Source organism: Diadema antillarum, unplaced genomic scaffold (genome assembly GCF_040938485.1).
Source record: "Diadema antillarum isolate AM-2024a unplaced genomic scaffold, OU_Dant_1.0 seq00002018_RagTag, whole genome shotgun sequence".
Taxonomy (NCBI): Eukaryota; Metazoa; Echinodermata; class Echinoidea; order Diadematoida; family Diadematidae; genus Diadema; species Diadema antillarum.
The window spans coordinates 413,502-437,886 of NW_027272673.1; the positions used below are offsets into that span (position 1 = coordinate 413,502).

The 24,385-nt window shown below is 38.2% G+C and overlaps 1 protein-coding gene across 3 annotated transcripts; it reads right to left on the bottom strand.

Moving 5' to 3' along the window:
• Positions 1 to 7,462: 7,462 nt before the first annotated feature.
• On the bottom strand, positions 7,463 to 24,075 carry LOC139713626 (uncharacterized). Of its 3 annotated transcripts, none has more exons than XM_071625331.1 (7): positions 23,750 to 24,075; positions 19,604 to 19,672; positions 18,249 to 18,290; positions 17,785 to 17,901; positions 15,061 to 15,186; positions 11,903 to 12,176; positions 7,463 to 8,057 (listed from the first exon to the last, which is right to left on the bottom strand). In XM_071625331.1, exons 1-7 carry the CDS (start codon positions 23,974 to 23,976, stop codon positions 7,875 to 7,877), a joined length of 1,038 nt encoding a protein of 345 aa, XP_071481432.1. In that variant the 5' UTR covers positions 23,977 to 24,075; the 3' UTR covers positions 7,463 to 7,874. The 3 variants fall into 3 exon arrangements, with proteins under 3 accessions (XP_071481432.1, XP_071481433.1, XP_071481434.1); XM_071625332.1 differs by having other exon boundaries at positions 17,796 to 17,901; positions 23,750 to 23,887; XM_071625333.1 differs by lacking the exon at positions 23,750 to 24,075 and adding an exon at positions 23,058 to 23,103 and having other exon boundaries at positions 17,796 to 17,901.
• Between the last annotated feature and the right edge of the window lie 310 nt (positions 24,076 to 24,385).

A 24,385-nucleotide genomic window follows, 5' to 3' on the forward strand; every position in this document is an offset into this window, starting at 1 on the left:
CGACATATAACTATGATAGCCCTGCTTGGTGCCCGCATCTTAATATTAATGTCAAATATTAAAGGCAAAAGGCAGTCTGTCGTTCGTACCAATCTCAAGTCTGGCAAGAGGTTGTCCCAGTTTTGCCCACTTTGTAATGTTTAATTTTTCAATCAAAGAGATACTTTCCCAACAAAGCAAATCTAATAAAGGTAGGGCATTTAGTTCATGTACACAATCTCCAAACTGTAGTTGCTGTTTGAGTGTGGCCAGCGTGAAAAATCTGATTTCTGGTTTAGGTGGCCCTAAATTATGCTAAATAGGCATGAAAATATGCTACATCATAATAAGGTAAAACGGAAAAATTGCGATTTCTTAGTTTAGTTCCCGGCAAATGCGCAGACAAGCCCCCCCCCCCCCCCCCCCCCCTCCAAGAAAAAAGGGGAGCGGGGTCCCTGTATTTTTATCCTCCAAATTCCATTGCCAATTCGGCTGACAAGCCACACACACCTAAAAAGGGAGTCCTTTTCTCCTAACATTTTCTAACTCCAATTATCTCGCCAAATCGGACGGCACATGAAACAAAAAGACCACCACCCTGCTGTACGCTATAGTTGACAACCTAAACTATGGGAAAAAACGAAACAGTACAGTAGACCTATATAGCGCAGACCGACTGATTCCATTTCTGTGCAAATTATGTTGGCTTTATGCTAAAAAACAAAAACAAAAACAAAAACAAAAACAAAAACAAAAACAAAAAACGTATTTGTGCCTGGCATAATGCTGACGCGTCACAAATTATACCAGAAAGCATAATCATGCCAGATTTGGCAACGTTGATTTGGAATCTGTATTCCTAGTATACATGTATGACCCCGTTTACAGTGCTGGGCCGAGCCCAAACCACCTTAAACTATACTAGTTTTCGACGTTGAGAGGGTTAATATCCTGAATAGCGATCAAATTGTACAGGCAGAGGGTTTGGAAGCCAGACTAAAATTGGCCGCGCATTTGGCCCAGTTTGCGTTTACACTGAGGAAAGGCCGGGCTCTGCGGCCGCGGCCGAGACATCTGTTGATATTTGCATACCTCCTCCACTATTAGAGTCATATTGTATATGTGTTGATGTTTTTATTATCATGCTCTAGAAAATGAAAGTGAAACATCTTAAGTACAATAGTTAATTTGCTGAAACCTTAAGTAAGAAAAAAATACTGTTTATTTCAGAAAATATTTCTCTCTCCATGTGTTTCTGCATTTTATACTTGTTGCAAGAAGAATAGGAAATGAAAAAAGTAAAATGATCTTGACAAATGAACAATATCATCGCATACAAGACACAAACAATTCATGACATAGTGTACAAAATGTACTACACAGACCTGTGATGAAAAATGTACTACACACAGCGTGGCAAAATGCGAGGCCTCGCATTTGGCCTTTTGCACGTTTACACTGAAATGAAGGTGGGCTCGGCCGCGGCCGAGCCTCGCACTGTAGGCCTAAACGGGGTCTCAGAGAGGGACGCTAGGTAGCTGGATCCTCACTATACATTACTGATTATCTGATTACAGCCTGAAAGAAAGGACTAGTCCCCCGGTATAAGGAAGTTGTAGAAATTCAGCGCGTTGCTTTGTACTGTTTGGACAATTTTGATATGACAAACTATAGTATGTGCAGACGAGAATCTTGGGAATTATCTTTATGCATATGGATTGGATTCGAAGGGTTGTACTTTTACTATTGATTTTTATCTGTTTATGTGTACACTGAATGTGTGGCATCTTACAGGCTCTCATTCTCCGAGAGTAAGTAGGTACCCTAATGATAGGTACAGCGCATTTTGATTGCACATTTATTACTATTATTATCATCATTATTATCATCATCATTATTATTATCATCACTATCATTATTATTGTAATCACATAGATACAACCTGCCTGGAGTCAAAGTGATCAACCGGTGGTGTCTTGGAGGGAAAAAAAATGATGAAAATCGTATAACTTAGTGGAAAATGCTGATGCTAGTCCGAAGCATTATTTTGCTTTGTGTGTGTGTTTTTTTAAAGACATTACTTCGGCTTATCTCATAATTCCACATGAAAAAAAAAATCCACTGCGACCAAAATGGTAATACAATTGTAGACCCCTACATTTTTTATGTGACCTATACGTAAGCTCTGCTGATTGCACAGAAACCCCCAAAACAAAACCTTTTTTTACAGTCCGATCCCGAAAAAAGGTACTGTACATATATCAAGCTTATGTGTATCATACCGTCAAGAACTATATAGAGGTAGATTTTCATTGAAGTCAATGAAATTATGTACTTGACAAATGTGTGTATATATATATATATATATATATATATATATATATATATATATATCATTGAACTGTTCTTCTACTTAAAAATTAGTCCATGCTTTGATATATCCTCTAGGCTCGATTTTGGAAACTCCGTCTTGCTTATTAACTTACCACAAACTCAGCTCTCCATGCTACAGAGGCTTCAAAATGCGGCAGCACGCATCATTACACTATCCAAGAAGCACACTCACATCACCCCTATTTTGAGATCACTTCATTGGTTACCAGTTAAAGATCGCATTATTTTTAAGATTTTACTTCTGACTTTCCATTGTATTCAGGGCGCTGATCCTCAGTATAACATTGACTTACTCCATAAGTACATCCCTGCTAGATCTCTACGCTCATCCAACTCCGGTTCTCTTATAATTCCAAGATTCACTACAACATGGGGCACACGTGCCTTTGGCCATGCTGCTCCCACCTTATGGAATAACTTACCTTCAGCCATAAACATTGTTCTTCATCAGACTCCTTTAAAAGCAGTCTAAAAACTCACCTGTTAAAGGCCTTTATTTGATTACTCATTACATGTATTTTGATATTTGTATGTTCTTTATCTCCTTCACTTTCTCTTCCTTCCGCGCCTAGAGCACTCTACAGAGTGGATTTGGCGCTAATTAATCATATCAATTGCTATTAAGTATTATATATATATATATATATATATATATATATATATATATATGTAAATATATATATAAAGTATGATTATTAGGTGTTTCAAAAATATTTCCCACTTTTGATTCTTAATAATTCAAAAACTATATATCAGCTACCACTGTCATTGACATGAATGATAGCGGAATAATGTACAATTTTGTTGGAGATGGTTTGAATATGAAAGTATAAATCAGTTTCATGATATCCATGCTGATTAATATCACAGTTAAGTTCCAGATTTTGCTGTTTTCAACCCTCTGTACAAAACTTTCAACAGGGGTCAATGGGTGTGTATGGGAGTGTGTGGTTAACACCTTGATAATGGTCCTAAACTATGGCCAGGGTTTGAGTGCTTCATTATTTACTCATGAGTTTTTCCACTATCACAACTAGTCTTTATTCAGCCTCTGGCAGTATCTGTGTAAAGTCAAATGCCTGCCGATACTGTCGGTGAGTCGCGACAGTGCTCTCCCTACTTCTGAAAAACAAAATTACAATGAATACCTTCTGTTCTATCATAAACATGGTGACAGGAAGCAAAGAAAATCAATTAGAGTATACACTTGTGTATAATATGGAGCCTTAAATAAATCTACTGTGAAACAAATCGCCCCAATGAAAAATGTATTAAAAATTCTGCTGAACTCTTTACCAAAAATTATCTCTTTTCAACGAAAAAGCAACAAATTTGTCAGATTATTAGTAGACAGTTGTTGTAAAATGAAGAACTTTTAATAGATCAATTATGCTGATTTATATCCCAAATTTAGTGATACAAAATTTGAAAATGATTGCCAGCTGGAATGAAATGTGGTGTTTGCAAGCACATGGAAACATGTGCTTACTTTTTTCCATGTGCATGCATTTTACCCTCTACGGTGCATGAATTCAGACTAGCAGTGCCCAGGGCAATCCACATGAATTATTGATTAAGCATTTATGTGCCTGGGAGCGCGAGACTGACGCCTAGTCAGCAGGTGGTTCAGGCATGTCCATTGTTCAGGGCCATTGTCAGAGGCCATTTTGTACAGAGGGTTTAATTTGACCAAAATCTGAAACCTTACTTCAAAATCAATCTTAGATTTAATAAAAACTGATTTATGCTTTCACATTCAAATCACCTCCAACAAGTTTGCACACTATTCAGCTATTATTCATATCAATGACAGTTTCATCAGATGAATAGTAATTGAACTACATGTATTAATGATCAAAAGTGGGAAATGTTTTTTGAAACACCTATATACAAGCTGTATATGATGTACAACAAAGGTGTCATAACTTTTTATTTATGTCAATGTGCTACGAATGAAGCAACGATCGCTAAAATGATGGCGAGTGTTCACAGATATTCAAAACAGTTTAAAAGGATCATATAGTTTTGGTTGTGACCTAATTTCATGTTTCTAACACTTTTCGGTGAGAAAATGATAAACCTCTTTTGTCTTTCTTTGATATACAATATTGTATGAAAGAGCATGTCATTTCGTGAGGAATTCAACATTTGACCCCCCCCTCCCCCCCCCCCCCCAAAAAAAAAATGGTTTTGAAATGGCCAAGATATCCAAAACAGAGAAATTCTAATTAAGGTGGGACCCACATATTACTGAGATTGCTTTATTTTACCTTGTTTTTGGATGCTTCAGCCACTCCAAACCAGATTTTCATCAAATAAGCTACAATTTGTATTTCCTCTTAGAATAGTATGCTCGGTACTACTGTATTTCATAAATATTTTCTTGGTATCTCACAAAAAGTTAAAAGCCCAATTCTCATATCCACCAATACTGTACCATCCCTTTAACATCAGTTTATGTTTCAATTCTGCCCACCTTACCAAAGTATGTGATCAAATTCTTTATGGTGAAACTGAATGATGGAAAGTTGCAGTTTTCTATTCCAGGTAGGTTATGCATTCATGTCTGTCATGTTCGTTTTTATTTATGCCTGCTATACAGGTATAAAAAAAAAATAGCAAAATAAAGGCATCAAAATCGTATCTTCTGTCACTAGCATGCCACGTGTCTTCCATACATGTGTCTAATTGTGTTTGTTTCTTAAACTTATATTTTTTGGTTTTGTTTACCTTATTGCTAATGGCGACATGAAAGGTATAGCTAGAACCCTTTAATCTTAAAAGCTTATTAACCATTTCTTTTTCAATGAGTCAAATGTGCCCAAATTTCATTCCCTTACCTATGGGCAAGAAATCAATTTGGCATGCGGAGGGTTAATCTCTTGGCCAACGCCTTAGCCTATATTTCAGGTTTCGCCAACTACAGTACCAATCCTCGCAATACAGGAGACAAACAAATCAGCGTTCTATGACCTAAATGTCGAGCATACAATATCCAAAAACTAATTCTGCAGTGCAAAGTAACCACAACAATGATAGTAGAACACAGACTTGGCACCTTTTCTTGTTTATTTTTCACTTTTATTATTTTCTTTTTCTCTATCGTTGATGGAGGCAATTTTACCACTTTCACACTTTATAGTGTCTTACATCTGAAATACATGATTGCATATATGTATAATACAAATACATGTACTTTGTATCTATAAAAAGATACTGTACATCACACTTTTTTATCTTCTAAGAGGTAAATCATTACACTCATTGTCTTTACATGTATTATATTTTTAGGATGCATTTTGCCATATATCATTCTCCAACAATCAAGGTTTATTTAGCAATTATCTAGCAGTTTGCTACATGTTGAAGTACTGTATCGTGCGTAAATTTTGCTTGTGGGGTTGTGACTTTCAAAAACAAAACTTCTGAAATTTGTTTTTATATGAAAATTACCACTTGGTACCACAAGGCAAGTGCCACAAAGTGTCTCACCCATTCGCGTACAAGAAATTGTACACGAATGGGATATAACAGGTAAAAAAAAAAAGAGATATAACAGATGAAAAAGATATATAAAAGGGTACAAATTTATGGCAAAAAAAAAAAAAGTGCAATAAAAATGTAACATTGGGCCCTTAAAGTTTGTTGACATCTGCCTGTGACCTTTGACCTTGTGGTGACCATCCACTCCCAACGGGACATCGACCATCCACTCCCAAAGGGACATCTACCATCCAAGCTTGGTCACAAACAGACCCTTGGATCGAAAGTTACGACCCATAATAGAAACGCACCATAAAAAACTTTAAATTGGGCCCTAAAGTTCCTTGACCCCTGCCTGTGAGCTTTGACCTTGAGATGACCTTCATATATTGTAAAATGTGAAACTTTGTATGACCCCTCTTCCCTTGAAGTTTGAATGCAATTGAAGCCCAGAGTAAAGAGTTATTGAAGTTTTTGTAGCGTTACTGACGACGGACGGACGACTGACGGACAGACGCTGCAGGCGATCCCCTAGTCTCCCCTCACCTCGGGTGGGCTCAACAAAAATTGACTCATTGTCTTAAAAGGCCCATTGTTGATCAGGTGTACTTGCATTTGAAGGGGTTTATGACATGCACTTGAGGTAAGGGTGTTAATGCTGAAGAAATACACTGTATCAGAGATAACAAATATCATACCCTAGGTCATACCATGGGATCAGAGTCACAGCCGTGAGTCATATTGCCCATGACATTGATAAAAGATCCATGGGTGATATATACATTGTACAGCTCATGAGCTAGACACCAATTAAAGGAAACCAAAACCCAAAGAGCAATGTGGATTGAGTGAAAGCAGCAATATTGGTAGAACACATCAGTGAAAGTTTGAGGAAAATCTGACAATCGACACAAAAGTTATTGAGTCTTAAAGTTTTGGTGTTGTAGTGGGTGGATAAGGAGACTACAGCCAGTCCCTGGAGTTCATGACATCATGTGTGGACAAAAATATAAAGAAAATACAAAGAAAATTCCACCAAAATTAATGTCATAAAAACTACACATTCGATAACTTGATATTGACATGTAGAAATTATTCCCCCTGTTTTCTGAAAGTAGTGAAGTCCTCTTTCATTACACTAGAACAATGAAAGCATGTTGAATTTTCATTGTTTTCTTTTGTTGTCCCTTGCCACACATGATGTCATAAACTCAAGTAGTCTCCTTATCCAGTGGTTCCAACATCAAAATCTTTACATTCAAAACTTTTGCATCGATTGTCTGATTTTCCTAAAACTTTCCCTGATGTGCTCTACTATTAAATGTTGCTGCTTTCACTCAACCCACAATTCGCTTTGGCTTTTGGGTTCCTCCTTATTAAAAGGGGATGGCTAGTAACTGATCAGTGGGAATCAGTAGGAATGCTGGGGGATGATTGTTCAAATCCTTGTGGGATTCATATCAGAGTATATTGTTGTGTGAAAATTATTTGCTTCAGAACGGTCTCATATTCAAGTAATGTGCAGTCTAATGCCCCATCACTGTACAGGCATGTTTCCCTGGAAACATTGAACTGCACATTACTTGAATATGAGTTCATCCCGAGGCAAATAATTTTCATACAACAGATATATAATGTACTCTTAAATGAATCACGCGGGGATCAGAAAAATCATCCCCCAGCATTCTCACCTAATTCCCACAAATCAGTTACTACCCATCCCCTTTAAAACGGGCCTTCGAACTAGATAATTATTAATACAGGCTCATGAGCTCTACACTTTAAAACAGGTCCACAAGCCCGACAGGATGAACAGTGCCATCTGTACATACCAGTAACAAAAATACTTTAATCTGTATGTTGCCTGCAGGATCTGCAATGATCTCCTAAAAAGGGGGAGAAATAAAGAAATGATTGGAGGGACAATTTCGTCACGCTAACTTGCACCAGATATTACCACTTAACAGCTTTATTTTCCCATAACACTGTGCAATTTATGGACCTTCCTACCCCACTCCTCAACCATTGTCAGTTAACTTATGTACGACTTCAAGTTCGGGTCTTAATTTGATAACAACATCATGATGATATTTAGGCTCACGACGCTTCCAGCTAGAAGAGGCAAGCTTAATGTCGCCAACATGTGGTCGCTTCAAGGTTTCCCGTGTGCTCCACACCTTTTTGTGTCCAGACGGGCATTTCTGTACGAAAGAGAAAGATCAAGATAAAAGGAATCATTTTTAAGGGCTTCTACTTCATCTACAAAGTGTCATCATTTCGGTGCAATTATTTGTATTTCATAATCACTGTAGAAGGAATGGTCATACCAACCAAAAGATTCTTCAGTGGGCATTAAAAAACTAATAGTTTGTTGAACACAGAAATGCATGCACTTTATTCACGATACCACAAAATGTTTCCCCAAGACAATATTTTCACTCCAACAAATCCAAATCAGGGGCGGATTCAGGAATTCTGTAAACAGGGGCCCCTTTACAAATCAAGGGGGTGGCACAGACATCCCTTCCCCCTTTTTTTCCATTTGTTTTAACACACAACTAGAAATGTCGCTATGGCGACTGGTATGCCTCCGCCATAATGCATGATTCTCCTAATAGGTCTATAGTACATGTGGACAATGTGTGATTACATTTTCACAAAATTGGCAAAATATTAAAATGACATGTTTGTCACAAATGTATTGAATGTTTACCTTCCTTGACCTATGTTTAATTGGATGAATAGGAGAGCATGTATTTGGGGATTTAAGAACTTTAACTTGACATTGACCATTTCATAAGTTTATGCACTGAGTAATTTTCAAGGTATGGAGAAAAAGCGCAATTTCTGTATTGAACAGTAAATTGCTATCATTTTCATCTGGCCTTTGATTTATAATTTAGTTTTTTATTTAGAAAATGACCTCTGATATCTGAATGGAATAAGAAAGATTGGTAGGTTCACATATCTCAAATTGACACTTGCAAAGAAACAGTTGTTTTGTTTTTGTTTTTTATGTATGCCTGTTAATGAAATTTGTATTTTTATATTGTAAACTGAGTGTTTTGAGTGCACCAGGTGGGTTGGGGAGGATGGCCTGAGGGCCTAAGTCATTTAGTTGGCTCTTTCCAGACCCGGGCTACCCAACCTGGTGCCCCCTTGCCACTCCAATGTACAATTTTCTGATTTCGAAAAATGTATTTGTGATTGAAAGCCGAATAAATAATAATAATAATAATAATAATAATAATAATAATAATAAGAGAATCACTGTCAGGCAGAACATACATAAATTCAGCATGTACTAGGTTTCAAGATAACTTGAGCCACTTCCGAGATATGGAGAAAGAAGTAAGTTCAGCACTTTCACTTGATCTTTGACCTTTTGACCTTTGACGTTCTTGGCAAAAAAAAAAATCCCAGAGAATCTCTATTCGGTTATACATGCATACATCGAGTTAAAAAAAAAATCCTGCTGGCATTGCATAAATATAAGGAAAATAGTAAAATTTTGAAGTATTGCCCTTGACCTTTGACCCCTGACCTTTGACCCCATGAACCCTAAATTCCCTAGATAACCACTGCCAGTCAGTAGATGCATATATACTATGTTCCATGAAGATACCTTGAACAATTTCCAAGATACAGAGAAAAAAGTGAAATTTTAACATTTTGCTTGACTTTTTGACCTTTGACCTTTTGACCTCATGACCCCAAACTTTCACCAGAGAATCTTAATTGGGTAGTACATGTATACACTAAGTTTCAAGAAAATATCTTCAGGCATTGCATAGATATGGGGGAAATAGTAAAATTTTAAGCATTTGACCTTGACCTTTTGACCTTTGACCTTGAGCATGTGCACCCAAAAGTTGATAGGCACAACTTCACCCCCTAATACACATACATGCCAAGTTTCATTAGGATACCTCAAAAGGTTTTGGTAGTTACCCTGTCCACAAAATTCATTACGGACAGAAAGTGACAGAAACTTAGAATGTACAAGCAAATTTAGTTTGGAACACCGCTTAATGGTCAATCACCACACAGAATGCAAGCCGTGTGTGAGAGGAACAAAAGCGCGAGAAACGCTTTGTGTACTGCGGGATTAGGGATTTATCGATCGGTTTCGGCGTCTTTGTTTGTTGAGCAGAATATGCGAAGTTGGCACGCCGTCGACTGAGTCGGACGTGCGAACGTGGCACATAAAGAGTTAATGTGTTTGTTCATTACCTAGAAGAGTGTGTCTCTGACACAATTAGACTGACCAACACACACCCTGTAATAAGCTATTAAAATAAAAAAAGAAGAAGAAGAAGAAGAAATAGAAAAGCCACATAACACAATGGACGGTGTCTGGTGATAAATAGAGCATAACCAAATGTTCCAACTCACAGTTCAGACATGACAAACATGTCTGAACATCTATATATAATATCACCTTGGATCCTTTCAAAAACTTCTGGAACACTCTGTGATGTTCCATCACAGCATGACTCCACCTGTTGTACATAATATGGAACTATCCTCTATGCTACTTCTTCCCTGGTGAGCAGGATTTCTTACTTTCCATGAATGAAAATTGAACTGATTCATTTTAGCTGCAGGCAACTAACACTAACTACTGTCAATCTGATTTCATTATTGCTGTAAAAAAAGAGATCTTATAATATACATGCAGTTATTGATACAACACAATAGCAAGAGATCCGAGGGTCTCATGGTCCCCGAGTATTGTCAGTTCAAATTCCACGCATTCTTCCAGATACTTACCTGAGAATGTTCAAAATTTTGGGAAGTAGCTTTCAGAGCTGGGGGCAATGGTGTCAATTCCCATGTTCCATCACATTGGTAAAAATACCTGCCAAGTACATTGTACTTTATAGAAGGTTGAACTATGCAGTTTGAAAAAAAAAAGAAGACTTAAAGCTCTATCACTTCTGATTGTAGAGAAGAAGAATATTATTGAATATTCCGTAAGATAAGAAGTTCTGGCCCCCTGGGGTCCCCAAGGGGACAATGGTGCCCATTTGAACACTGAGATCCTATCCCCCTAGGAATGCTAATTTGGTGAAAATTCATTTTCCTTGAATCAGCAGTGAACATACTTGGAACTAAAGTCATCAATGTACTAACTAACGGCATTAACTTCGCCTTATCACTACTGGTTCTAGAGAAAAAGATTTGTAAATATTCCTCATTTGGGGGGGGGGGGGGGGCTAGGGGCTTTAAAACCTCATGAGCATGGTGCCCTGTTGAACAGACTGAGATTCCAGCCTCCAGGGCATGCTACCTGCCAAGTTTGGTGAAAATTCATCGAGGGGTTTTCAGAATATGAACATGTACAATTTAAGTCCTGATATGGACCCATTCCCCCATCCCCTCCCCTGGGTCCTAAGAGGGGGGGGGGGGGGGGGGGGCACCCCTGATTCCGCCATGAACAAACTTGAAATAACAGTCATTAATATACTAACTCAATGTATTTTCTTACCTCTATCACTTTTGGACCTAGAGAAGATCTTTAAGGATTCCTAAATGGGGAGGGAGGGGGAGAGGTGCCCATTTGAAAGAACTAAGATTCTATTCCCATAGGAAGGCCACCTTCCAAGACTGGTGAAAATTCATCACAGGAATCTCGAGAAGAAGGTAAAACTGTACAAGTTAGGCACCCATTAGGACCCCTCCTATTCCCTCCCTTGGGTCCCCTTGGGTTCTGCCATGAACAACATGAAACTACAGTCATGAATGTACATGTACTAAATCATAGTATTAACTTAGCTTTATCACTTCTGGTTCTAGAGAAGAAGATTGTTTAAGATTCCTTAATTTTGGGGGGTTTGGGCTGCCCGGCCTCCATGTCTCCTCCTCCCCCCCCCCCCCCCCCCCCCCCCCCCAGTCTTGGTGGGGTTTGGTGCCCATTTGAGGAAATGCTACCTGCCAAGTTTGGTGAAAATCAGTCATAAGATTTTCAAGAAGAAGATGAAGATGTAAAAAGTTTAAGAATGACAGACACCTGACACCGGACTCTGGACAAAGAGTGACTCACCCATACAATGTTCCCAGGTGTAACTGAAGTGGTTAATGGTGCCCCACATCTGCTGCATTGGCTAGCTGCCATCCTTGCCAACTCCGCAAGCCGGGAAGAGGAGATTAGGATAAATTCTAAATCCTCAGCTTGTTGCGCCTCCACTTTCACATCAAGACCAGACTTGGTGGTTGGCATCTCTCTCTTCTCTGTCCCCTCTTCCTCTTCCTCTTCCTGCTCCATTCCTAATACTTCCTCCCTTTCTCCTTTCCGCTCCAGGCCTTTGCGCTTTGCGCTATGAAATTAAAAGAATAAAAAAGAGTTTAGATGCAAATGCAGATACACACAATTTGGACAATTTTTAAATTTCAAGGTCATCTGCATGTACGTAGTAGGGCAAGTCCAAGATAAGGTCCCCTCAGAAGGCAAAATTTCATCTTCGCTCAATATTGACATGTTTGGTATCATTTTGAAGCTTATGAGTTGAAGTTTTGATTTCCATGGAGGAAAAAATGATATTATGTAAATTTACGCAAATTTCAAGGGCTTCATTTGCATAAATGTGAAACACAGCGTTACGTATGGGACATTTATAAAAATTCATATTAATTCAAAGGAAAGCAAATGATATTTGATTTATATGTGGACATAAGAAGTTCATCACATAGTTTAACTTGGTATGAAAATTTAGGGATTATGCAAATGATTATGCAAATTAGCTCGTGTCCTATCATGAGATGTCCCATACATAACAAAATGAGGTCATTTTTTTGGGTTTTTTCTGAAATTGCTAAGGTTATTTTAATGCCCTTTTGGAAAGTTCTAATTTATTGTTTAGAGAAATTAAATACCAGAGAAAAAAGAAAAAAAAGTAAAAGAAACATTTTTTATTAGGCATTGAAATAATGTTACGTATGGGACAAATGCGTTACGTATGGGACATCCTCATACATATTGCATGTGAATGCATGTAGCTAGCTGGGAAGGTCTCTCAGTACACATAATGGTCAATCATCCTGAAGAAAGCATCCCAACATTGTAGCTACTTTTTGAGTTATAGACACTTGAAACAATACATGAACTTGACTGAACAATTTTCAGAAAGGGGGAGGGGAAAATGGCAAAATACACAATGAAAAATCAGCATTAAAGGGATGGTATAGTTTTTTTGTAGAAATGAGGATTCAGTTTTCAACATTTAATGAGATGATTGGAAACCATTTATATGAATTACTTAAGAGCATACAATCGTAAGACTAGAGGAATTCAAAGTTTATGTATGGAGTTCGAATTTGAAATGGTCGTTAAAAAAAATAAAGTAAAATGATTTTTTCATTTATTGCAAGTGATACACAAATTGTCCTTATTCAGTTTTCAATAGTAGCCACAACAAAATTCATGGGTATACATACTGAGGTGTGACTCGAATCAATGACCTGACTGCTAGACAGACATCATAATCTACTCGATCACTGGGGTTCCATGCAGCAGGTATTACTTATTTATTAAACTTGATATTTCTTGTGTCAAGTTGATTTTTATTGAAACTGAATGGCAAACTGCCCTTCATCATAGGAAGTAAACACTTTAAACTATTCAATTTTTCAGTTGTAACTATCCTGATAAAAATAGGGCATACATACTAAAGGTTGGTCATAAAAATATAGAATATGATTAAATGTGATTATGATGGTAAATATCTGGGGAATATTGTTCCCTTGTCAATCTGGATCAGTATTTGAGTAATTTCAACTGATTCCACCTCAATAATTATGCAAAAATTTGTTTATAGGTATTTTGCAAAATTATTTTGCAAAATACCCATAAACATGGTTCTCCACACACTACACGAATGGGGGACAAAGGGCATGCATACCCAGGTTGGTCATAAATATATAAAAATATGATTGAATATGATTATGATGGTGAATATTTGGGGAATATTGTTTCCTTGACAATCTGGATCAGTATTTGAGTAGTTTCAACTGATTTTACTTCAATAATTATGCAAAATACCCATAAACATGGTTCTTCACACACTAAATGAACGGGGGACAAACTGTCCCATACGTAACTGTCCCATACGTAACGCGTCATGTCTGTCTTTAATTAGAACCTGTAATTAGAGCTTTTTGCCTAATGACATGAAACTTACCTGTGATAATCTTGAGTGTTGTGACTTTCATCACAGTGAGTTACAAGTTGTAGAATGATATACTTTCAGAGAGTTTTGAGGTTGAAAAAAATGTTCAACAAAACAAAATTTTTCTGGTCCCATACGTAACGGCACATATTTTCTCTTTTAGAATATAATTGTCAAGGTAATTTTTCTCAATTTTTTACATGATTATACTTCTCCTAGATATCAATCACCATGATGAAGTTCAATATGATCAAAGGCCATTAACACTATTTTTCAAGTCATAATGGTCTCTGAATGTCCCATACGTAACGTGTGCGTTATCTTGGACTTGCCCAGTACAATACAATACTTTTCAAATTATACATAGGTGTAGCTTCGAAGTTATGGTCAAAAGTACTTTACTGTTAACATCATTCTTGTTTCATTCAACTTTTATTCATTTATCTATTATTCCAAATATTTAGAATTGACAAAAATAAAAGGCATTTCTTTTTGGATCTTTTTTTTTGGCATTCGAAACGTAAGTAGCTCATGTGAACACCACAATAAATCAATTTTACTAAATGTCCAAGAAATACTTAGTGTCATTGATTTTACCCAGCAGTACCAAATCAATCTGTCTCATCATGCAGCAAGATACAAATATGCAAGAAAACACTTCATACCCCCCCCCCTTTTTTTTTAATGCGCATTGTTTTTGGTGGGGGGGGGGTGGGTTACAAAGTATCCTGTAGAAACACATAAACTGCATATTTTGAATGTTATATCAAGGCATCTGTACATGTGAGAGTATTCATCCCATGAAAGCTGAGAATGTATTGCAATAAAAAAAAACATTAACTTTATTTATATCTGCAATATTTGCACAAAAATCATTTCACTATAATGGTGACTGTACCTTGTTTTTGCAAATGCAGAAATTTCCTTCAAGTGGCTTTTCTATTTCCCTATGTTTCATCACAAAAAATTTAAAAAAAGTCACTGGCCATACGTACTGTGCACAGACAAAGAAATAAACAATTATAAAGTCACATACCCATCCCGGATACATCCAATCACAGGTTCATCACCAATGTAATCGCTGTCATAGTCCTCACTGTCATTGTCTGGGTTCTCGTCTGGGTAGTCAAAATTCCCCCTTTCAATGTAACTTACACTGATGCTGGTTAGAGTTAGAGTGGAGGAAGAGCCGGATAAATGCATCAAAATGCAGAAATCTGAGAATAATCCTATAAGGACCCATCAAAAAGACAATTACCCCCAGATAATTATTTGAAATAATTAACAACAAGACATCAATGGATATCACAAATTGTATAATTAGAGGAATGCATTAAATGCCAGGTGAATTGGTTTTATCAAAAATTCACATTTTGGGGGGCCTCCCCTTTTGTCAGGGATGAAAGCATTTTGTCAGGGTGAAAGTGACAAGCACTTTCATCCCTGATGACGGGAAGGCCCCTCAAAAATAATGGATTTTGAATAAAACCTATGGCAACTGGCATTTAATGCATTCCTCTATTGTACTATTACTGATTCTAGCACTGCCAATACGCACAGCAAATATATATATTACATAAATATAAAATATGATACTTGTTCAACAGCACAAACTATGTTACATTTCTGCATAAAAGTGACGACCGACTCAACTGGTAACGACATCCATGTCAACTGACAAGAGTGACAATGAGTGAGAGAACATTGAAACTTACTGTATACTTTGTTCACTGCTGTCATGTACAACTCTACACGGTATGCACATTTGCCTAATCCTATTTATTGTATAATGGACACTAGTAGCAGTACAGCTTACAATCACATTCTTATGCAAAGATTAGCAAGAAACAAGCCCATAGAACTAAATAATAACAGTCAGTCCGCAGCGCGTGCGATAATGAGGCACGAACGACAATTTTATTCAGAATCACGTTTGCGCAGTTTGTGCCCTTGAGACTGACGAGATTTCGCGATACTTTGCGAGAGTTTTTGCAGAGGTCGCAACAACAGCTTTCATAGCTTTCGCAGTGCATTGTTTGACCCAGGATGGTTGGGTAGGTTATAGAGCTGATTATGCTCATTAATTTGATACCTAATTTCCCTATTTTTGATCCTCAATATAGTAGTCCATTTTAGCATCAAAGTAAACGATTACTTTGCCAGTGTTCAAGAAGCTTTTAGATCATAGTTTGATGTTTTGCTAGTTCCTGACTGGTATTGAAAATAGATCTCCGTAATTTCTTCGATTTCACAATCGTGAAACTTGAGCGAGTATGATCAATTAAAAAACGAAGAGGGGCACCATTTTTAAGGTTGTGAATTTTCCTGTTGAAAACAAGGCAAATTATGTTTTCTTACCGGAAGTGGGGTAGCGAATGAACACGCGTGGAGTGTGTTGTTGATACCCAGACAATGGTCGTGGACAATGACCAGGATTGGAATGCTTCATGAGGAATTCCACTATCGCAGCTAGTCTTTGTTTATTCTGAAATGTGGTGTGTGCAAGCACATGGAAATATGTGCTTACTTCTTACATGTGCATGCATTTCACCCTGTGTCAAGAATTCAGACTAGCAGTGCTCAGGGCAATCCACATGAATAACTGATAAAGCATTCATGTGCCTTGCAGCAGAGCTCGGGACAGGTGGTAGCCAGGTCCATTGTTCAGGGTCATTGTAAGTGCACACTCACATACACATCATTGGTTCCTGTGTAAAGTTCAAGTTTTGTATAGAGAGTGAAAATTCGATCACAATCTGGAACCTAACATTTAAAAAAATCATGGATTTCATAAAACTAATATAGGCTTTCATTTTCAATTACCTCCAACTCAATTGTACAATATTCAGCTATTACTCATATCAATGACACTTTTACCTACACAGTTTTTGAACTCACAGCATTGAGTCAGCAGCCAATGGATAGTACGCAATACGACACGCCGCGTCTTGCGACAGATTTCGACCAATCACAGACCCGGAATTCCGGTGCGAACGCGAGAATAATATTTCTAAACTCGACGCTAGACATGTCTCTGAATTTTGCTAGTTCCTGACCCGTATTGAAATGAAGATGAGAAAACTTGCCCTTGTTGTGATACTATATACTTTAGCGGACATGGTCTTCACCATATTTTAGAGGGGCATGAAAGATTTCAGGTTAGTTTTTTGGCGTCAAACGTGAAGGAATATTTTTGGATACAATACCGAATTCGAGAGAGATTTTGATATTCTATATTCTTCTTTTCCGTTTTATTTTGATCGTGAGCATATTTGCTAATGTTTTCTCTTTCAGTTGATATCAAAAGTGTCGAAAACTGACAAGAAATACTCGTTCTACACGGATTTATTCATGACCATGTATCTGCTCATTACGTATGCAAGCACCGCTCAGCCGTGCATACGATTTGAATAAATACGTGCGTTTTCGCTCGCGCTGCGGACTGGCTGATAATTATGAGATAGTTCAAGATAATGTCTGCCATTACACTTAGTGAGATTGAGGTATTCTAGTGTCGTAGATATGACAGTAATTTGTACACCGTAAAAGAGGATATTTTTGTGCGACTAATTTTTCGTGCTCGGCCAGGTAAGAAGAGTTTCATGTGTTTCTGATTCTGCGGAATCAAGACATCAACTTCTGGAACATATGGCAAGCAAAAATGTTTGCGTGGTTTCATTTTTGCTCTAGTTTCTGGTGGCACAAAAAGTCCACAAATTTCAACAACATGAAAATGTCCACTTTTACAGTATTAGCTCACTCTATATTTACTCCAGAGTCAGGTTCAGCAGGATGCTCAGAGCCGGCCGACGGAGAAGGTAATGATGCAGGTAGGGATGCCTTACCACCTGAGCTTTCACTGTCATCTTCTCGGAAACTATTAAAACAAAGAAATGGCAAAGTCAGAAAAGTGCTTACATGTATGACAATGTTAGGAAATTTCATCTCATCTTACGCAATAACAGCCCTTACAAGAGAAATATGAAACTTGGGTCTACCTGTTGTTTTTGTATAGTCCAGGTGTTCATGATTGCACTAAAGGATCATAAATACAAATCCATACCAACATATGATAAAACACTTTGTAAACTGTAGGCAATACCTATCATTCAGTTCATCAAATGATTTTTCTCAAGTACACATTTACAGATGTACACCATAGTCAGATTTCAATATAAAATGTACGCTACGCACATGACTTTAATATCCCGTGATGAAACTTACTTGCCAGATATCGAGGAGGGCAGAGAGTGGGCATCAGGTGACCTGTTAAGAATGGACAAATAATTACCCACACCATTTGAAAGACACATTTAATAACTTGATAATACTAACAATGTGCCGTAATTCCAGAGTGGTGTGGTGCACCTTTATATATGAAAATAATTTTTAGTATTTAAACCATTTCTCTTTACATGCAATACAGCAAAGAATAAAACCAGAACAAAAATGTGATGTCACCATCTTAATTTTAACAATCAATTTGTAAACCCTGATCTGCACATGGTATGGTCACTTGTTTTTCCCATTATATATTTCTTTTTAAATGTGAAAAACACTGTAGATTTTTCCATGGTTCTCTGTTCAATTCAATAGGTGAGTTACATCTACTATACTGCCCTACTTTGGCAAAAGGAAGCAAGTGACATACCATCCGAATATGAGTTATTGATGTTTTCATAATTCACATAATGAGCTCTTCTACCAGGCCAAATTTCATGCAGAAACACTCATCCTACTAAGAGATATGTTAGATAAGACATCATGATAGTCTGTTGACGTCAGTGTAAATGACAAACACATTATGCTCTTGAAGAGAAATGTCTCTTTTGTCACTTGCTTCCTTTTGCCAAAGTAGGGCAGTATATTTCCACTGCATGCAAGTGAAACATGAACAACAAACTGAAACAAAGATAGGATATGATTGGATAAGTCACAGAGACTCCAACTCTCCCGTTTTCGACGGGAGATCTCCCGCTGAAAACCCATTTTTGCAAAATCTCCCGTTCTCCCGCATGAGATTTAATTTCTCCCGCCCTGGCTCTGTGTCTCCCCGTGGAAAGGATTTCTTACTTATTGCTATCGTACAATAATGTTGAAAAAATAAGCCTTATATAGCACGAGAGAGCATCTAGAACTCTAGGAACTTCGCGCTTCGCACACATCAACTTGGAGTCTCCCGTTTGCAAGGGGTTTCAGGCGGGAGAATCTCCAGATCAGAAGTTGCTTTGGGTTGGAGTCTCTGAAGTCACAATTTTGACCTTCTGGCAACTGGCCTTTCAGACATTTTCACATGGTTACAAGAAAATTGTACTTGTCTCGAAACAACACTGCTACGATGCTTTGAGCAGTTTAAATGCTTGATCAGGCAAGCAACTGTAATTTTTTAAATTTCCACTTGATCTGACGTACAGTTTTAGCTGATGACAAGTGGACAACAATGCTAATTGTCAGTCCTAAGACATCTTAGAGTAATAAACATTACAGGACACTGTACAATTTTAGAACAGTGACATGGCATTTTGGCACATGATTATACATCCACATGCATCATTTTTGGGTTATTAAAATTAGCTTACTTAGATGAGGAACTTGGAGAACCTTGACCTTGCAGTCCTTGGTTCTTTGCTGCATGTTCTTCCTGATACCTACATAATGAAAGTAAATAAATGAAACAATGTCAAGATAGAATCAATAAAATGTTACACGGCTGTTGGATCGTAAAGTGATTTACTCCAGAACAGGCATACATTCTAATGGAGTAACGTTAGGCCTTACCCCGGAGCACTCTTGTACACAGATATACTCTGATAATTTGAGCATGTCGAGTGTCAACCGTTGAGTGTGAACACTTCGCGTTCCGGCTGGTCGCACTTACCAATTATAGGTTACTTTAGGCCCAACATTTACACAGCTGCAGCAGAGACTCAAACTCTCCTACTTTCGGTGGGAGATCTCCTGCCAAAAGCCCATTGTTACAAAATACTTGAGATACTATTTCTCCCGCCCTGGCTCTGTGTGCCTCCTGCTTGAAATGATTTCTTACTAAGTTTGTGTCATCGTATGTAGAAAAATAAGCCTGAGTTTACTAGTGAGATAGCACAAGAGAGAATCTAGAACCCTTGACCGAAAGATCTGGTCGTCAGGGATAGATGTTCCGCGAAGACATCCGGCGTCTGGCTTCACGGATCCGCTCAGAGGAGAGCGATACCGTAATGTCAAAAAACACAAACGACTCCTCTGGACAGACGGATCTTTCTGTCTTCTAGAACCCTAGACTAGCTTCCAGGGCCCTTAAAGGGATGGTACAGTACTGGTGGAGATGAGAATTGGGCTTTTAACGTTTTGCGAGATACCAAGAAAACACTAAATGATGTAGTATAGAGCATACCAGTTTAAGAAGAATTAAAGGTATATTTGATGAAAATCGGGTTCGGGATGACTGAAACATCCAAAAACAAAGTAAAACAAAGCGATCATAATAAAGTGTGGGTCCCACACTTTATTAGAATCACTCTTTTTTTTTTATATCTCAACCATTTCAAAACCAATTTTCATCAAATAAACATTGAATTCCTCATAGAATTACATGCTCTTTCATATTTCATAAGAGGTTTCTCATTATCTCACCAAAAACTGTTAGAAACCTGAAATTAGGTCTCAACCAAAACTATACAATCCCTTTAAACAGGTCCTGGACCCCGGCAACAAGGAAACTCGTGCTTCGCGCTCGTGATGTGCACTTCACGCACATCAAGTCATAATGCATGTTGGAGTCTCCCGTTCGCTACAGGTTTCAGGCAGGAGAAGCAGATCAGCAAGTGCTTGGAATTGGGTTTGGATCCCTGCTGTACTAGCTGTAGCTTGTACTTGTAGTTTATTAAGTTCTGTACTTTCTTTTTTTTTCTTTTTTCTTCAAAAAAAAAAAAAAAAAAAGGCCGGCCCAATGTTACAATAACAAAATGGAAACATAGTCTAACGTTAGGCCTGGAACTATGCAAAATGTATCCATGGTATCAAGAAAATTTACGCTACCTTTATTTTTCGAGGTCAATCGATGACTTATCCGTTTGTTTTGACCCTAAACTTGGCTCGCAGTTGCTTCAGACGGAGGAATGTGCCCTCCCCAATTTTTGTAATATACAGGTACAATACGAATGTGCATACACGTGTACTTCTAGCAGGTAAGTTATTTGACCGACAAGTATGTCTAATTTTGCGACAAACTTCTCATTTATAATATGCATGACATTTGCTGGGTCAGTTTTTTGCTTAGAAACTGACCCAGCAAATGTCATTGTATTATATTAAATGAGAAAGTTTTTTCCGGAATTAGACATATTTTGTCGGTCAATTAAAGTTAGGAAATGTCTAACTAAACGTTAGTGTTAATGATTTCAAAGGGTTAATGGATTGTGTATAGTTGGTATTTGACTTAAATTGGCTCAGACCTAAAATTTCAGGTTTGTCACATCTTTTGGTGAAAAAATGAGAAACCTCTTAAACGTCTTAAATGAAATATGAAAGAGCATGTAATTCCATAAGAATTCAACATTTGTTCGATGATAATTGGTTAAAATGGCTGAGATATCCAAAACAGAGCGATTCTAATACAAGGAAAGTGTAGGACCCACCATTTTTATTACAAGTAATAATACAAAATTTGCTTTGTTCTACACGTACGTGTGGCTATCCCGTACATGTAGGTAGCAACATACAATTGTATGCTCGAGTCGGAGGCATTCAAACTTGATATTTTCAAGGTCTTTAAATTTTGGGATAGTAGAAGCTTTTCTTACATCATCTGGGAGGTTGTTCCACTGGGGGATTGTCTTTAGCTATAGAGACTGCCGGTAGCAGCTCTTATTCATTGACTCATCTCCACAAAATTACCACTGACGCAGACTTTTCGCAGGAAATATCCCCGACAAGATACAGACCGATCTTTCGGTCAAAAAAAAAAAAAAACAGGATGTGCAATGCATAAAAGAAAGAGTTAGGCCTATAACAATGGGCTACTCAAAGGGAGAGAAATTAGAAATGCCAAATTTCTCCTTTTGACTAACGATTCTTATTCCTCAAATTTTCGATATTACGAACACAAATCATATATTTCTTTATCAGATTGACAAATCTTCGGAATATGGACCCTGATTTCATTTTCGGACTAGACGAATTCAGCGCTTTAGAACGAGGTACTAGCAGTTTATTTCATTTTACAGCTAATGAACTTTCAGCGTAATTAACGCACTTTTCTTTTCTTTTTTCGTTTGCTAATTAGGGGTCTACTCTTGATCGAATGAACCTTCGGAATAACGAGCATCCCTCCCACTAGTGCTGTAGACCTACTGTAAAACGAGGAATTTTCGTGTGCACTTTAATTTCGCGAATTTCGCGAACGCCAAGATTCGCGAAATTAAAATGCTCGCGAAAGTTCTTGTATATACTATTTATATGCATTGAACGCCAGTGGCACTTCGCAAAAATTTCATGGCACGAAAAAGGCTGTCAGCTCCAATTCGCGAAAATTTCATGCCGCGAATATATCATGTTTTACATAGGCTCTAACTGCGACAGCCGCCACACGAAGTGCCTTGCGGCGCGGTCTCCGGGGCTATATACAACTTGTATGTAGGCTCCTACTTCATCTTGGTTGGCTGACTACTCCCTTGCGTAATTCATTATTCAGAAAATCCCTTTCTCTTTAGACTCATAGAACAGATAGGTAATGCAATGAAAGGTGGAAAATTAATCACGTTTTTTTGTGTGATAAAGAATGCTTGTCTACATAGATTATCTACATCTTTTGGCAGGCTCTCAATTCAAGCTCTCACACATCTAACCGCAGCAGCGACCCCATTTACAATGTTAGTATTGTTACAGCGCCCCGCGCCGGGATTCCAGCGCCCCGCGCCGCCGGGGTTATCACACATCGTGCATGGGCCTAGACCTAGGGGAAATTTTTACTGACTACCATGTTACACACACATATCCTAGACGCATTATCATAGTACGCAGTAGGACCCTACTCACTTTTTTAACAAGAACTCTGCCAGCTGGTCGTCGCTTTTGAATTCCATGTCGCTGCGGCATCTTGCCCACTCCTCGTGGGTTTTTACCCCTATTCGTATCCTCCTTGTTGTGTCCCCTCGCTTTCTATCATATGATAGAAAGTATGTCTTTCTCTTCAGTTTCATCTCTTCGGCGTCCATTTTTGTTTTGAGGGAAACAGCAGCAGGAGATCGGAGACTCCCCTCTAAGCTCATCGGGTAAACAAACCGAACGATCGACGACGCATCCGTGATTACGCAACACTCCCACACTTTCTCTACCAAATTCACGGAGGTGAGATTGAGGTGACGGTTGAAAAAGCCTCAAGCCCATGCCAGTTAGTGCAGTACTAGTCAAATTCAAACGGTAGAGGGAGGTAAGGTCGTTTCACGGAAGAAAGTGTGGGTCCCACCCATACTGCACTTTTATCGGACGACTTATTTTTGCATTTCTCAGCCATTTTTAAACCGATTTTTGTCAAACAAACTTTGAATTCCACATAAAATTCAATGCTCTTTCATATTTCATAAGTGGTTTCTCATTATCTATATTAGCAAACAAAATTCATCCCGACCTGCCATCATCAACCAAAACTGGACATCGACACGCCCTTTATGGCTTTAATGTTAGTCGTTAGTAAGTAGCTGGCGTATAGTCGGACACTACTAGTATACCTTGACAGGAGTAAGCTCACAACTTCATTGATAGAACGCAGGGCAAGTCGACTCTGAAGCTCACGAATGCCTTTCATATTGTTTTTGGCTAAAGATATCCGACTTTGACACCTATTTCGAATGCGTAAAGTCTCCCGGTTACGCTCCCGGTATTCTCTGTCCCTCTCCCTTTTTCTTGCTGCATGATCCAGGACAGAGCGCGGCCTTCCCTTCTTCTTTCTTTCCATCTTAGCGATCTCGTTTTTTTTTCTTTGTCAGTCGATAGTCAGTAACGATAACGTAGACACGTGGTAGATAGTTTTCATGCTGCAGTGGTACGAGTACGACATCGGCCTCATTTACAGCATAGATCGTACCACAATCTAAATTTCTTGTTACAATAACAACCACATGCTGCAGCAGCGCTCGCGTGTGTTTGTAAACGTTTAAACATGGAGCATGAACGGCGTGCCGCGGCAGGGATGTGCCGCAGCTGCATGCTCCATGTATGGGGCGCCAAGTGTCGCATGGCCTACTTTAGTCGACATCGCATCTCTACTATTATATTTTGGATCAAAAATTTGTCTTCCATTGATTGGTTAAAAGAGCTTCACGTGATTATAGGTATTTTGAACTATTTTAGAGTGTTGGTGTGTT